Genomic DNA, 15,397 nt, shown 5'->3' with positions numbered 1-15,397 from the left:
AATGGGGCCACATGTTTGCAGGTTCCCTGGCATATTTTGCTCCTCTCTCTGACCCTGGTGGAAAGCCATAGCTGGCACACAGTCCTGTGTCTTAGTTGACTGAAGCCGTCAGTCTGTCCATCCTTTAATCAATTTGCATTGGTCTGCTTTAGGGACATTTTCTAAACCACTGTATTGTAAGTGAGTGCTTTCCAATATGTCTCTTATTCCATGCTTATACCCGCTTTGTTTCCAGCATGATAAAGTGTTACTCAAAGTCAATGTCATACATATGGTTCTAAAATGTCGCACGTAGTCGCTCACTTCTCACAACTGTAAATGTCACACATAAGCCAACTTAAAACATCATAGCTCTTCAGTACAGTGAATAGTGACTGTCCCATGGACTCAACGGAGGCTGCCTATACTGATCATAGCAATCTTGAAGCATTAAAAGATAACTCTACTTTCCAATGGCCAGGGCCAACGCTCGAAGCACATCCATGCAGTAAAGTGACTCATTACCATATTATCTTCCGCAATAACATGCAGGGAAATCATCTGATAACCACACACACTAATTATCCCTATGCCTCAAGTCACATTGACCAACATCCTAATGTTCCTAAAGCTGACTGTGGTTCCACCAGTTGCACTACCATTGGCGAGCCCCGATCAAGCTTAATGAACATACTTTTCTGGAACGTGGCAGGTTTAACTACCAAACTGGTTTATCCAAACTGGCTTAACTTTATTTATGGTTTTGATATTTTATGCTTTCAAGAAACTTGGGAAGCCGATATATATTACATTAATGGGTTTAAAACATTCCTCGCTACTGTGTCCAGTCACAGGAGGAACAAGGGTGGAGTATTTACTTTTGTATCACATAGGTTGAACGCATACAGGATAACCCTTGCAGTGTCCAATACCTACTTTCAGATTCTAAAAATTCATATCGATAAATCCCATTGTACTGTTCTTGTAAACTTTTACAATAACAAACCAGGGATGTTTTAAGGCAGTTACAGGAAGATCTGGACTCCATTTATGGGACCATAACCAAAGAACTTTGTGTTATCTGGGGCGGGGACTTTAATACTAGTCTCTGCACTCACTTGGCTGGAGGATATTGTGGTCTATCACCAGATGATGATACAGATACCCCTCACTTTTCTCATTCTCACTTTAGGGATACGCTAAACATGGTTACATACACTTTGGGTTTGGACTTTGCCAAGGACCTTTGTTCACCACCCATACCGTTTAGCCCCACATTCAATGGTCGTGGGCCGTGCACACTTATAGACTTTCTTTTAATATCAACTTGATACACTAATAGCATACATAATTTTAAAACTCACTCTGTCGCCTTTAGCGATCATTTCCCAATCAGTGTTGTCATAGACCTGCCGTCTAAACTGCTATCAACTGGGCTTTTGGTCAAAGGGCCTTTACAGGACCCTGTTATTAATAGAATCAATGGATACACGATCAGATGGGCAGGTGTAGATACCTCTTTTTTAACTAAATCACTTTTAACTAACTGCAAAATAGATTTTCTAGCATGTCTCGATGAGACTACGCCAGCTGTTAACATCCTTAACTCCTTTTGTAAAATCTCAAAGGTTATTCACAATAGTTTAATAATAAACCCCAAAAGACCTTTCAGTGGTACTCAAGGTTGGTTCTATTCCCAGTGCAGTAAGTCACATGCAGCTTTGAAACTTGCCCTACGCCAGCCAAGGAAAGATCAGGAAGTAATAAGAAGGGCTAGGGCGGCATATAAAACTTCATTCAAAGCACGAAAGGAGGCTCTCAGATCAGAACTTTGGCAGGACCTTAAGCGAGCCTCTGCTTTAAAGGATATGAATGGCTTCTGGAAGGCTGTGAATGCTCCGTTTTTGGCCCCGAAAAACTCCCCAAGTTTTGAAAATGCGATCGGGGAAGACCATTGGGTGTCCCACTTTTCCAACCTCTACTGTAACAACCCAATCCTCAGTACCAGAGAGGTCACTGGACCAGGCTCTGCAAGTCACCTCCCAATCTGCATTGATTTCAACATGGACGAGGTGATCCTGGCCATTAATGCAAGTAGAGGGGGTAAAGCTCCGGGACCCAACAGTATCCCTGTCGATTTATATAAATCTTGCCCGCTACTTTGGGGCCCACTTTTAACCTTGGTTCTAAAGGCTTGTTGCACGCAAGGGTTTACCCCGACATGGACTGAATCCATTCTCGTTCCTATTTTCAAGAATAACGATCGCAACGACCCGGCCTGTTACAGACCTATTTCCTTGCTAGATTCCCTTGTGAAAGTGGCTGGACACGTAGTCTCGAACAGACTGTTGTCGTGGGTGGAGGATTCAGGTGTCATCTCAGAGCTACAGTATGGTTTCCGCCAAGGTCTCGGTACTGTGGAACAAAGTTTGAACCTGAACCTCATAATGGGTAAATGCACGCAGGCAAAAAGAGGGAGCCTTATTATGTGTTTCGTCGACCGAAGTTCGGCGTTTGATTGTGTCAATCAACAGAAGTTGACTTGACTGTCCACACAGAGAAATGGGTATTTACCCATGCTGCAGTACTGTGAAAACTGGCTTTTTCACAAATCGATAACTGTATTTCCATAGTGGGCAAGAATACAAACAAGTTTTTTTTTTGTTTTTTTTTTGTTTTTGTTTTGCAGCAACAAGAACATCTAACTTCTACAGTAATTTGAAAAATTGCATGGAAGTACATTTCTTGAAGTTGTTTCTGCAAAATGTAACATAATGTCTTGGTTTATATAACTAGCCTTTTTGGATTTGTGATTTTATTGTTTCTTGAAGCATATTTTACTTTTAAGTTTGATACTTAATTTTTAGTAAGCAGCTGAAAATCTTTTGAAATTGTGTGCACAGCTCATGTAATTATCAGATCTCCACCTAGCCAGTGTTTGCATCAGTGCATTATTTCCTGAGAAACGGGGCAAGTGGATCGTTGGTTGTGCATGGCATTTGTTAAGAAATCCCTTTGTTTTTCCATAATTTTCCCTTTTTTCCATTTTAAACTCTTGATTTTTGTAATCTTGGTTATGGGCTGAGGCTCTGTCCCATGTGCTCCCCTTTAAAACGGTGTCCTTTGTCTCCCCTTTGATGCCCTTAATACAATAGGCGAGACCTGACTCCCTGTCAGACCTCAGCTGTCACTCAGGCGTGTGTCCACAATATTAATGGCCCCTAATGCAGCAATAATGGTACAGGCAGTTTTTATTGCTCCACATGGGTTAGTTATGAGAACTGTGGTGTCGAATACATCTTCCTCGCAGTTTTCAACCTTTCAGTCACTGAATTTTCATAGCTATGCTGAATGTTTCATAAAGATCTAGTTCAAAATTATACTCATAATTGAGTTACCCATTTTAGTTTTGTCTGAACAAGCTTTACCAGCTTATTGAGAGTCATCTTTGTGATTTAGAAACACTTCAAGGTTATTCTCATTACCCAACAAATTTCTTTACAGTTCAAGCTTCAAAATGCAAACATAATACCCCAAGAAGGGTGAAGACAGTTGACCTGGACTCACTATCCGTGTGTTTGTGTAAGAATAGACCTCCGTTTTCTTTGCTCTTTCCAGGAGCAACTACACCTTCCTGTAGGATGTCCTCAGATAGTCTCAGAATGTGGTTCTGGAAGTACTTTCAGATAGACAGGAATGAACTGGCTGGTAGTGGGTAAATCTGGAAGAGAAGAGAAAGATCCTAATCCACAAATCTGAATTCTGTCTACTTTGATTTCAGTTGTCGATTAACTATAGAAGATGGCTGGGGGGAATGACTATTAATTTGTCTGGTTTGTGTCTCACATAGTACAAATGGAGAACCGCGCTATCATCCCTGAGAGTCTGTTATGGTGTTACCACTTATGAATTAGGAAATCTAACACACCAAAACCTCAGTTGGTAGAAGTACTGAAATGTTGTTGTCCTTCAACATCATAATTTGGAAGCAGAATGTAAGCACCGCACACTTGACTGCATAAGTCTCTTAAAAAGACATGAACTTTTATCTTTCTGTCAAGAAATGGAAAGCATGTGCCAGGTGTTTTGCTCGAATTGTCTTGCCAAAAATACCGTTCACATATTTATATTCATAAATCAATATTAGAATGCACTAAGACACACATTTAGTCTTTCCAAAATTCTTAAAATGACCTCTTCAAGGAGAATCTGTTACCACGTATAGTTACTCATTTATTTAGAGCAGGAGACACATTTCACCTTTAATTCTTTAGACCTTCACTTGATGAACAGTTATTCAGAATACTAAGTGCTGTGCTCACTCCCCCCAATGACCTATAAAGGCACAAATTAGGACCAGATCATGACCAGTGGTCAGCAATGCCCATGTTAAATCTCTAATTTTAATTGCTGTCCAATGATCCATTTAAGAATCGGCCATTCGCCTCATACCAGTCTATGGCAAAAAAAAAAACGTTACCAATCACCTGTAGCGAAAGAAAGCAAATGCTGTTGTTGCGAGTTGTTGCATGACATGAAGAGCGTAAAGAGGGTCTACAGTTCAAGGCGGATTTTTCTTTATAGCACCTTCAATGCTGAGTATTTACAATGGCATAGCTTACCGCTGTTAAACTGTATCTTTACCCCTGACTATAAACCCAAAATTGCACTACCTTAAAGTTTTATCTGTAGACTTCCATGCATTAAGTGATGGCTGTGTAGGTTATCAGGCTTTGTAATACATTCTAATCCAGCTTTAGGGTCTTGAACCTCTCCCTATTTAAGTATTGATATGCGATGTGGCAGCCATGTTTACGATTCAGCTCTTAGAACTCTTCCTTTTATGAGCACCATTCGTGATCCTGTGGACAACATATTTTCCTGTAAAACTAGCTACCTGCCAGTAGTAAGCACTGTATAATATGTCCAGTAACTTATTTGCTGGAATCATTGATAGTAGTGTCTGTTCTTCCTGCCATCTTGTTTTGAGCAACCCAGGTATATCATTGTGTTGCTCTTTTTTTACGTTCTTCCAGTTATAGGCTGAGGTTGTAATTTTCCAATAACTGCTCATTGATTGTCGTTAAATGCTGATGAAAAGGTTATGTAGAACCAAGAATCGGGTATCTCCATTACTGTCTTTTGGAAAATCATTACGTCATATGAAAATGAGTTTTCTTACTGCTCTATGTGATACTGTGAATGATAGGAACAATTGCTACTGAAAATATTAGTAATACAGGTACTGCTGGATCTTCCTATAGTTGTCAATGAATTACCTTATACTGCCCCCTTTACTAAAATCTGTGAAATACATGTGTAAATAAGATGAAGTAAATACAAACGCATTTAGTGCTAACACGGACATCGCTTTTAAGGGATTTATGTACAATATAACCAAAAGGACTAAAATGGCAAAACAATTCTGTGGATGTTAGAGTCCCTTGAAAATGTCCACTAAAGTAGCTCTGACGCACCCAATGGGGAACATGGGAATAAGGTTGTATAACATTGTTTTGAAATAAATTGTGTGGGTCCTTCTACTGCTATTTTGATGAAAGCTCCTTCGGTGTAGCCAAGCAGTGCACTTTGACCCTCACTAGAGATATAGTTCATAGGTCCTTCCTCAGGATTATGTAATAATACTCTCTTTGTATATTGATTCATGGTTTCAGAGGAGAATTAGTAGGAGCTAGAATTGTGTTTGCACCTCTGTGCTGTGTTTACTGAATTTCAATTGTCTGGTCATGCTCGGGTAGGAGGGGCTTAGTTTCTCAAATGTCTATAGAAAGCTCCAAAATGTATCAGAAGCCCAGTGTGTGTTTTTTGGTTTTGATTTGATTCAGTGTTCCGGGCCTCTGTATTTGTCCAGTCCTATAAAAAATGCTTGTGTAGGACCTTTGACGTCTGATTGGTATTGTATATGGTAAGCTGGCAACAGTCATGATCATGTTAAATGGGCAAAAAATGTACTTTTAGGAAGCTGAGTTGGTGTAGATGACCCAATACCGTAAAACCCATGACGTTAATAATTCGACTAAAGAGATCTCTAACATAAAATATTGCACTTTAATTGTATCTCTGCAGATCATCCTAACAAGGTAGTTCTGTTGGTTTTATAGGATCAGTATAGTTTTCCATGGATCACTCTGATATTCTGCTATTTATTTTGGTCCTTGATGACTCAAGTTGATTTTTAATAGATCATAAGTAGGTCAGTCTATAAATATCAATACTTTAGTTGAGATTGACCTCTCAGAACAAATACATTTTTCTTCTGTGACATAGACATTCTAATTAAGCTTTTAGCGCTTCAATATTAGTGTGTATCTAAGAAAATTCATTCTTCTTTCTGTTTTTCCATACGCAGCACTGCAAGTAACTCCAACCGCAGCTCGCCTGCCTGCTCACCCGTCCTGCGCAAACGCTCACGATCTCCAACACCTCAGAACACTGAGGGGGACACCATGGTGGAGAAGGGTTCTGACCACTCATCAGACAAATCTCCATCCACGCCAGAGCAGGGAATACAGCGCAGCTGTTCCGCGCAGTCAGGTCGTAGTGGAGGCAAAAACTCCAAGGTGAGACTCATTTGTTCCTGTTTCCATCAGTTACTTGATTTCTTAATGCTTTCATGTACTGAACTGTTTCTTTTCTGTTTATGACTCAAATTCCAATAATGGAGGCGAAGGAGACTGAAATGGGTGCGGGTGATGCTTTTATGATAGGGTGGTGGGAACAAGGGGACTTTTGTGGGCTGGAACGATGAAGCATAATTCATGTGATTTAGATGTTTCAATCAACCGGTAAAAAAAAAAAAAAGGAAATTGTTTTGCCTCAAAATATTCTGCGTCGATATATGATATCCCTGCTATGAAATGGAAGGTTTTTGTTCGGAAGGCACTCTCTGTGTTTGGATGATGACAGTGTTATACAAGAAGAAATTACTTGTTATTGGAATAAGAGGCTATATAGCAGAAGAAGCAAGTGAAGTGTCAGTATTTAGGGGCTAATTTCGAATTTGGCGGATGGAGTTTACTCTTTAGGGATTGCAGAGAATAATACCTCCGCCATCCAGAGGCACCTCAACACACCAATTTTAGAGTCGTCCACCGGCCCTGCGGACAGCTCTCTACATTGTCAGGAACCACCATCATGGCGGTTCCTGACAATTAAGGTTTGATGGATGGTATAGTTTGCTGTAATGTCCATCCATCAAACTGTTCAAACGTTTTATGCTCTCCCAAAGCTAGAGTTTGTTTTTGAGAAAAAAATACTAATATCCCCCACACCCGGGAGGTTTCTCCCAGGGTGTGGGGGTCATTATTGTTTTTTTCCTGCCCCTTACCACCAGATTTTTTTCTGGCAGGAATGAACAGGAAAACAAGACTTTACACTGACCACTTTAAATACAGCGAACTGTGTTAAGTCCTTCCTCTTATGGCACATGCTATGTCGGGCCATATTCTATGGACAGAGCCAATGGGGGTTCCGTCGATGGAATACTTATCAGCCCGACTCTAAATGAGGTGAGTGGACTGAGGGTTTAGCAGATTGGGTACTTGCTGCGTTGTGGCAGAGTACCCTGTCCCTCAAGTTGTAAAGCAGGCCCTAAGTTTGTAAAGGAAGTTACTTCTCATTCAGGGCAGAATTTGTATGAATTACTAGCACTGCTACTTAAAACAAAAGGGTCTTTGTAATTGCATCAAAAACAGTCAGGTACAATAGAGGTTCTTCAGGCCTTGCCAGAGTAGGATAATAGCTATAAGACTATGTTCGTTCTGATATGTCAGTCAATTCCCCATGGGATGTGGAAATTACATTATGCTCCCACTAACCCCAAAAGACAGAGTTTTGCTTTTGTGTTCCTCCTGCTGCCCTTATGTAAGAGTAGCAGAGGTATCAAAAAGCAATCCAGGGGTGGTATCTGGCAACTTTTCCAACCCATAAAGGTCATCCATTGGTTCTAATGGGGAAATCAGTGCTGAATAATAGAGCCCTCATTCTGTAGGCATAATTTGTGCTTCCAGAGAAGTAATGGCTCCAAGCAGATCACCATGTGTTACTTGTTCAGTTGTGGAAATTATTATATGGCGTGGCTTGGCCTACGACCAACATGATGATCTAATTCCGGAGATCTATCGGCCAGTACTTGTTAGGACCAAAACCACCCTTAATGCTGGCAACCCGCAAGCCTTCAATGTGAGAGGTGGTGCCAGAAGTGGAGAGGGGTGGATTGAAGCCAGCACTGAGGGCTCTCCGCAGGTTCCAGGGACGGTGTACTGCACAGGGTACAACTGCAGCTTGCTGAGCATGGAAGAGCCCAGGGCTGACTTTCAACTGGGCACTGTGCCTCGTTTCTGGAGAGTGGAGAAATTGATCGAGGGGGAAAACCCCCTCGGACTTTGCATCAACTGGTTGGCCCGGTGATGGAGCGTACTGGCTTGCTCGCCCGCTCAAAGCAACTTAATGAGGTGTTTGAGGGCAGCGGTGGCCCACCAGGAAGATGATCGGGGTACAATAGGCCTGTGGCCCTAATGGTGTCTGGCTGCCTCCAGCAGGGGTGGGGCACCCGAGGCTGAATCCAAGACATGTGGGAGTAACAAAAGTTGGTGTATTGGACAGAGCATACCCTGTAGTGACTGAGATAACCAGTCACTGTAATGGGGAAAATAAAGGGGTCCAGACAACCTAAAATCTCCTTCGCTGCCATTAGGATGGACGATGACCGAGTGCCTGCAACATCACAAGAGAACACGTCATGGATGGAGGACCCCACAACTGAGGGCGCCACTGTTATGAAGGTACGCCTCAGCTATATACAATTTCACCTAACAACTATCAATAGTAAGCTCAACTCACTACCCACCCATATAGACATTATAATGCAAAAAATACATAACCACAACGGGCGTCTTGCGGAAGCAGAACAATCAGTCTCTACTGTAGATGATAACCAGCACTCCCAGAAAGAAACGTTGCTGCAAGTCGACAAAGTCTTATCATTAATCTAAGCTAACAATGAGGACCTGTACATAAGAACCAGTAGAAACAGCTTATGCATCATGGGGCTAGCAGAGTGGACCACCACCAGGAAAATGGAAGATTTTGTGGTGGACATTTGCCAAATCCATCATAGGCAGGCATCTAAACTTCAGAGACCGAGATATGGTCCAACAGTTGATGCGAGAAAACAAAGACATGCAATGTAAAGGCTTTAATGTCTCTTTTTAATCTGACTTCACAGTAGAGGCGAGGGAGGCACGGTGAAATGTATTTGAGAGAGGGGCTATGGAGAGATGAGGGGTAGTTTAGGGAATCCGAAGAGGAGGCCATGAGGTGTGGAGGCACGAAAAAAGATGGTTGCACCAGGTGCCACCTGTGCTAAAGCTGAACCTGCTGACGACCTCCCTCCCAGTAGTAGACTACGACTAATCCACTATCGCTACCTTCAAAGTGTGTATTTTACACCTAACGTGCTGTTTAGATGGGGATTATGAGAGGATTCTAGGTGTGCCCGTTGTGGATCTGAGGAAGCTGACTTTTTCTTCTTGGTCCTGAGCATGGGTCGCTTAGGGATGTTAGAGTCCACCGCTACTTGAAGATGATATTAATTCTGTGGATGGAGGGGACGAATACCCTAATGAGATCGCTATATTCCGTCATAGCACAAAACGCACTTGCTTGCTGGGGTTTGCGACTATGTGCTAGTATACCGTTTCTTTTCCTTTTTTTCTGTTGGCGATCTGGTGTTATCATTTTTTCCATCTGTGATGCATGCTTGCCAAAACCAAAATAATGGAAAAAGTTACTAAACGAAAAATTGTGAATATCAGCACTAACATATCACTGGAATCACGGAGAGTGTATGAATTCACAGAGTTGGGACTCACTTGAGAAGATAGGACATTTTAGGGAAAATAGTTTTCCATACGTCTGGCACATAGCGTTACTTAATACGAAACAATCACAAATATCCGCAAGCTGTCAACTGGGAAAACTGATCACATGACTCTAGCAATACCAACAGATAGCAACAGCAGGACTCATGCAAGCTAAGGAAACCAAGATAAGTCTAGGCTGTTGCCACACTCTTTTTGAATGAGCTTGGCAGATGGATTTGTAGGGTTCTCAGCCATCAGTTCCACTGTAACCCCCAGCTCTGTTGTTTGAAGGCCATATACATGAGTAACAGTCAAATCCAAGTTGAGAAGCAAAAAGCTTGTCACAGAAAGTGAGAACCACATAGTTAAAAAATGTATGCAGTCTTTGAAGTTGTTAGTTTGAAACTCAAATGTAAGAAAACTTTCTATTTTTTAAAATAAAACATTTTACTGTTACAGGCACTAACCCAGCAGAAAGATACAATAATATTAGTCGCCATTTCTTAATTACTATATCCAGCAAAATAAACTTGCCATAACTTGCATATTTGTAAAACGCATTTTCCCCCTGTGTATCTGAGACCTTAACAGCTGGTTGTTGCTATCCAAATCACAGTTATCCCTTATTTAAATCTCAGGAATATAAAAAGCTGAGTGCACCTGGTGGATTTAAAACCTGTGATGATGTCATTGAACACTAGTCACTACAGTGGATTTGCTGACAGCAGACTCTTTACTCAACCAGCACTACCTCACAGTCCTTATGTTAATGTCAGTAGTTTACTACACTGTCACATACCTTAAATTTAAGACCAAAGCCTGAGCTTCATTCACACCCAAGTCTATCCCGAAGCTTTTCCTGGACGAAGGCCTTACCCTCTTCAAATCCCCAACCTAATTTGAACCTAAAATTCAAACATTTCCGCATAATGTATGAAAACCCACCCATTTTGTTTAAGTGGATAGCTTCTTTTTTGAGCCTCTGTATACTGAGAGCATGCTGGCCTCCACTCAGTACAGTTACCGGCCCCATCAAAATTATTAGATCTGTGGGAACACTGCAGATCTCTTAACTTTCACTAAGAGATTTCAGTGGCTGAAAGCAGCCAATATCTCTGTGTGAAACTATTATCCTAAATGAGGAATTACTGGGGAAATTAGACCCAGAATGACCACCTTTCTACCATTAATTCCTCATTCTTAGTTGACCCTCCGGTTTCAACTCATAATGGGTTAACTTTTCCACACCTTTTGTGATATCGGTACCCCAGTATCAGTAACTCTAGTCATTGGGAAAATACGGCCCATTTGCTGGCCATTCGTAATGAGGGCATTAGGGGTAAAGATTTGCTGGTTTGTCCTTCAAGAAACTTTTCATTGCCAAGTTCAAGGCTCAGCAGGAATGCAGAAACCAGGTATCTGTCCTTGTTGAGTATTGGGTCCCAGTCATTGCCTCCTGGACGCGCTCTACTGATGGATTTCGAATCCGAAAAAAATTACAGTAGTGCGAAAGAACAGAGAATGTCCAGAAATGGCATGACCTTGGCAGCTAGAAGTTTCTATTTCATCTCGCCCTGAGCTTTCCACAGCAGAGTTCAAGCTTTAAAGGCTGGCCAAATTGACTTACCTATCTTTGTGGATCCCATCTCAGTCATAACATTCTGCCCTTACCTAGCGCAAGATTAGGACTTTAGAGAAAGAGACAAGGTCAGAAGGTAAAACTGTTGACTGGACAAACAGCTAGGCTTGACCCGACCCTTGACTTCATTGCTCACCTGTAAAGGCCCCTAAGACCCAGTCACCCACTCCAGTAGAATATCATTGATCTTCAGGGTTTACATTGTTCCCTACGAAGGCCTTTTATTATTCCTTTAAAAATGCATATCTTCTTTTATACTAAATTGCTTTGGGGTTTTATCTGATTTATTTCTTAACTTCATTGTAGTGTTGATACTGTTAAACACAACACATGCATTTTCTGTGAGGAATCCTGTCACTTGTGCCAAAAAAGCCCGGGATTCCTCAAAGAAACCTTTGTTTATTCGTTTTTTTGTATCATTTTGGGTTCGAAGTCACAGCTCACACCAGGACTGAGGTCTCTCCATTCTCCAAGTCATCATGTTGACACTTACCCCCACTTTAGCCCTTACCCTGTCTTTATTATCAAACATTTTGTTTTCAAACTATTGGTTTAAAAAAAGATATTTTTCCATTTCTTAGTTTTTCTAACTATAATATGTGAGCATTTTAATCAATCCAATCGCTACGCCTGGGTACAAGAAGATTAAGTATGTAGGCAGAGGTGAGTTCCTGGACAGGAAAAATGTGATGATGATAGAAGTTGCCTCAAATATTAGACATTGAAGTCCAGAGGCCAAATTACATAAAGTGTACCCAGGGCGCAATTTGCATTTGTGCCCTTCGTCTGCACCTACTGAGCCATTGAGGGATCACAGAACAGGCCTCAGCCATCTGGGCAGCATTTCCTGTATTATAGAAAAGCTGTTGGTTGCTCCATTATTTCATAGCACCATGTGTGCGGCTCCACAAGAATACATTCATATTAGAGAAGTGAGAGCGTTACTGACACCATAGGTGTCAAAATATTCTTAAACAAATATATGCCTCATTCCTTTTTGTAAGGCAGAGATGGGTCAACCCCTGCAATAGTCTTTTGCAAATGTTTGCTGGTCCCCCTGATGCATTTTGTGAAGTTTGTGAATATTTTTGGACTAAGATCCCACATTTTCCAGGAGATCAGAGTTTTGTTACATTTCCATAGCAGACGTCTTGCAGTATGCCAAGGCATAATGGGGTTACAATGTTAACAGTAGTCTTCAAGACTAGGAAATTGTAGTCTTTTCATTCTAAACATAGTAAGCACAATATACCTCCATCCACCACAACTAGAAAGAAATTGGAGTAAATTAGAGTTTTTAAAAATATTTTACATATCTTCCCTTGTGCCACTACCTGCTGCATAGTAAGTAGGTCATGGCCTTTTACAGCAGATGACTCTTTCTTACTATGTACAAGAGATTATGTCTCAGCCTGCAGCAGAGCAGAGTTTGTCCTTTTATGGATATGTTTTTATCCAAATAAAGTAATTTAATTGAATTGGCTACATCACAACAGATGACGATTCCTATTTCTAACCTACTTCATGCTCGTCCTTGACTATTTTTCTTGGAATATTGACTTTTTTAAACATGTGGAGTGTCACCATGATTCAATCATCTCAGTTGGAAAGATTTTCATAACAAATCTAAGTATTAGTCGAGAGGCGTGAGAACCCATCTCAAATATTGATAACAATCCTTGTCACGGTGAATCACTGAAGTCACTAATTAAACCTGTGGTTAATCCACTGGCAGATTGGCCTTAAAGCAATCAAGCTTAACGTAGAGGCAATGTGTTAAGTATCTATGCACCAATCAAAAAGTAATAAAGTGAAAACAACAAGAAAAGTCCCAAATCAATTTAGAACACCAGAGAAGATTCAATAAATAAAATTACACCAAAATGTCAAAAATCCAATAAGTAGAACCAGAGTTATGAATAGTTAAATTTAACGTTCAAAGTAGCACCAAAAAGCATGAAGCGCCAACTAAGGTAATCTGATTGCATTTGACCAGGAAAAATTCAAAAGTTAAGGCCGACTACGATGGAGCGCGAGCAGGATACATGGACCAGATTCGTCCCGGTGAAAAGTTTTGCCTTCTGTTTCAGTCTCTGGGATGGGAGCCAGAAATCCTTTATGGGCAAGGCCGCAGGATGTGACCAAAGAAGTTCTCTACTTGGTCAGATAGACACTGGACAAGGTCTTGGTAAAGCCATTGAATTTTGGCGGGAAAGCTCTGAGCAACATACACTTTAATTTTATACCCAGTTTTTCAGCTTACTCCATTGACTCCTCTAGTGCGCACTGTGAGAAATTTGCCAATTACCTTACTGGCAAAATGGAAGACATCTATCAGCATCTCCCCTTAGATGTTCTGGCTGCGATGCCAGATATTACTGCTATGCCAGCTGTTAGCAGTCTTAGGCAGGTACTCAACTTACTTTCTCCTCTGTGCCTGCCTGAGCTGCTCACCCTTTCGAGGGCAAGTAAAATCTGGCCTCCTTGCAGATCCACTTAAACATGACTTGTTTCTCAAATTTAATGACCCTTTCCTCCCACTCTGCTTAGAAATGATTCATCTTTCCCTGTGATCAGCTCACTTGCCTGGTCCGTGGAAGCATGCCAAGGTTATCCCTGTCTTGCAGAAATCCTCCTTGGACACCTCCAACCCTGAGAATGTTTGTCCTATTTCTCTCCTCCATTTCCTTGAGAAGGTAACAGAGAGACATGTCAATGGGATTCTGACCAATTCCTGGATGACAATCAATCACATCCTGGGTTCCTCCCAAAATGGTTTCAGGACTGGTAGTATGGAATCAGCACATCTTTCAGTCATCGAGCATCTCCGCAGTGCCCTGGACGAGGCCTCTCTTCAGTACTGATCCTATTGGATTTGAGTGCCGCATTTGATACTGTGTCTCACAAAATCTTACTGCAGCACCTATAAAGCATTGGTATAGGTGGGGTGGCACTGGCATGGATTGCTTCTTTCTTATCTGAACACTCCTTCCAGGTCATCTTTCCTACCTACAGCTCTGACCTTCACACTGTACCCCATGGAGTCCACCAGGACTCTTCCTTAGGTCCTGCTCTGTTTAATGTTTACATCCAACCTCTGGCACAGGTTATTAAATCCACAGTGATTAGTATGATATCCTATGCCGACAATACTCCGTTGGTGTTCTCTGTTAAAGATAACCCAACAATAGATCTGTCTATTTTCCAAAGAGGACTGCTAGCGGTTACAGAATGGATGAATGCCAACTGCCTCCGTCTGAATGCTAATGAAACTGAAGTCCTTCAACTGGGAAAAGACACCTTGTTCTGGGGCAACCATTGGTGGCCTCTTTCCATTGGGCCTCCCCCCCTTCCCAAGTCCTCCATATAAAATCTAGAAGTCATCATGGACAGCACTCTGGACTTTGAGACCGAAGCTAAATCGGTTGTTGGCACCTGTTTTGGGCTACTGAGAAGCCTTAAACCCATTCTTGTCCTCTTTAAATCCAGTACATGACAAACCATCATCCACGCAGTAATTTTGTCCCACCTTGACTACTGTAACATCTTGTACCTTAGCACTAACAAGTCAGTCGTTAGAAGACTCCAGCTTATCTAAAATGCGAAAGATAGGCTGCTTTTTGCCCTTCCAAAATTTTTCTCTGTTTCTGGTCTCCTTTACAAACTGCATTGGCTTCCAGTGGAGAAGCACGCCCACTTATACACTTTGTGTATGGCTCGTACGATCTTGTACTCCCAAAGGACTCCCATTCTGTCCAGTCTCCTCTCTTGCTACAGACCCTCCCATACCCTACATTCAGCTGATCTTAACTTGGCGTCCCACAAGTCCGGAAGGCCCGAACTGGAGTCCGCTCATTTTGTTCCAAAGTTCCTGTTCTTTTGAATGCACTTCCTC

At 41.6% G+C, this 15,397-nt stretch overlaps 1 protein-coding gene across 6 annotated transcripts in view; it reads left to right on the top strand.

Moving 5' to 3' along the window:
• The window catches only part of GRAMD1B (GRAM domain containing 1B), a 950,052-nt gene that overhangs the window by 560,214 nt on the left and 374,441 nt on the right, over positions 1-15,397 (top strand). For all 6 annotated transcript variants that reach the window (XM_085647254.1, XM_085647256.1, XM_085647255.1 and 3 more), the window contains one exon: positions 6,350-6,560. In XM_085647254.1, the coding sequence (XP_085503380.1) occupies positions 6,350-6,560 (211 nt within the window). The remainder of the gene's footprint in view (positions 1-6,349; positions 6,561-15,397) is intronic.

This window comes from Triturus cristatus, chromosome 3_2 (assembly GCF_964204655.1).
Source record: "Triturus cristatus chromosome 3_2, aTriCri1.1, whole genome shotgun sequence".
Taxonomy (NCBI): Eukaryota; Metazoa; Chordata; class Amphibia; order Caudata; family Salamandridae; genus Triturus; species Triturus cristatus.
Note: the sequence above shows the minus strand (reverse complement) of the source record. Positions and strands in the feature narration are given on the sequence as shown.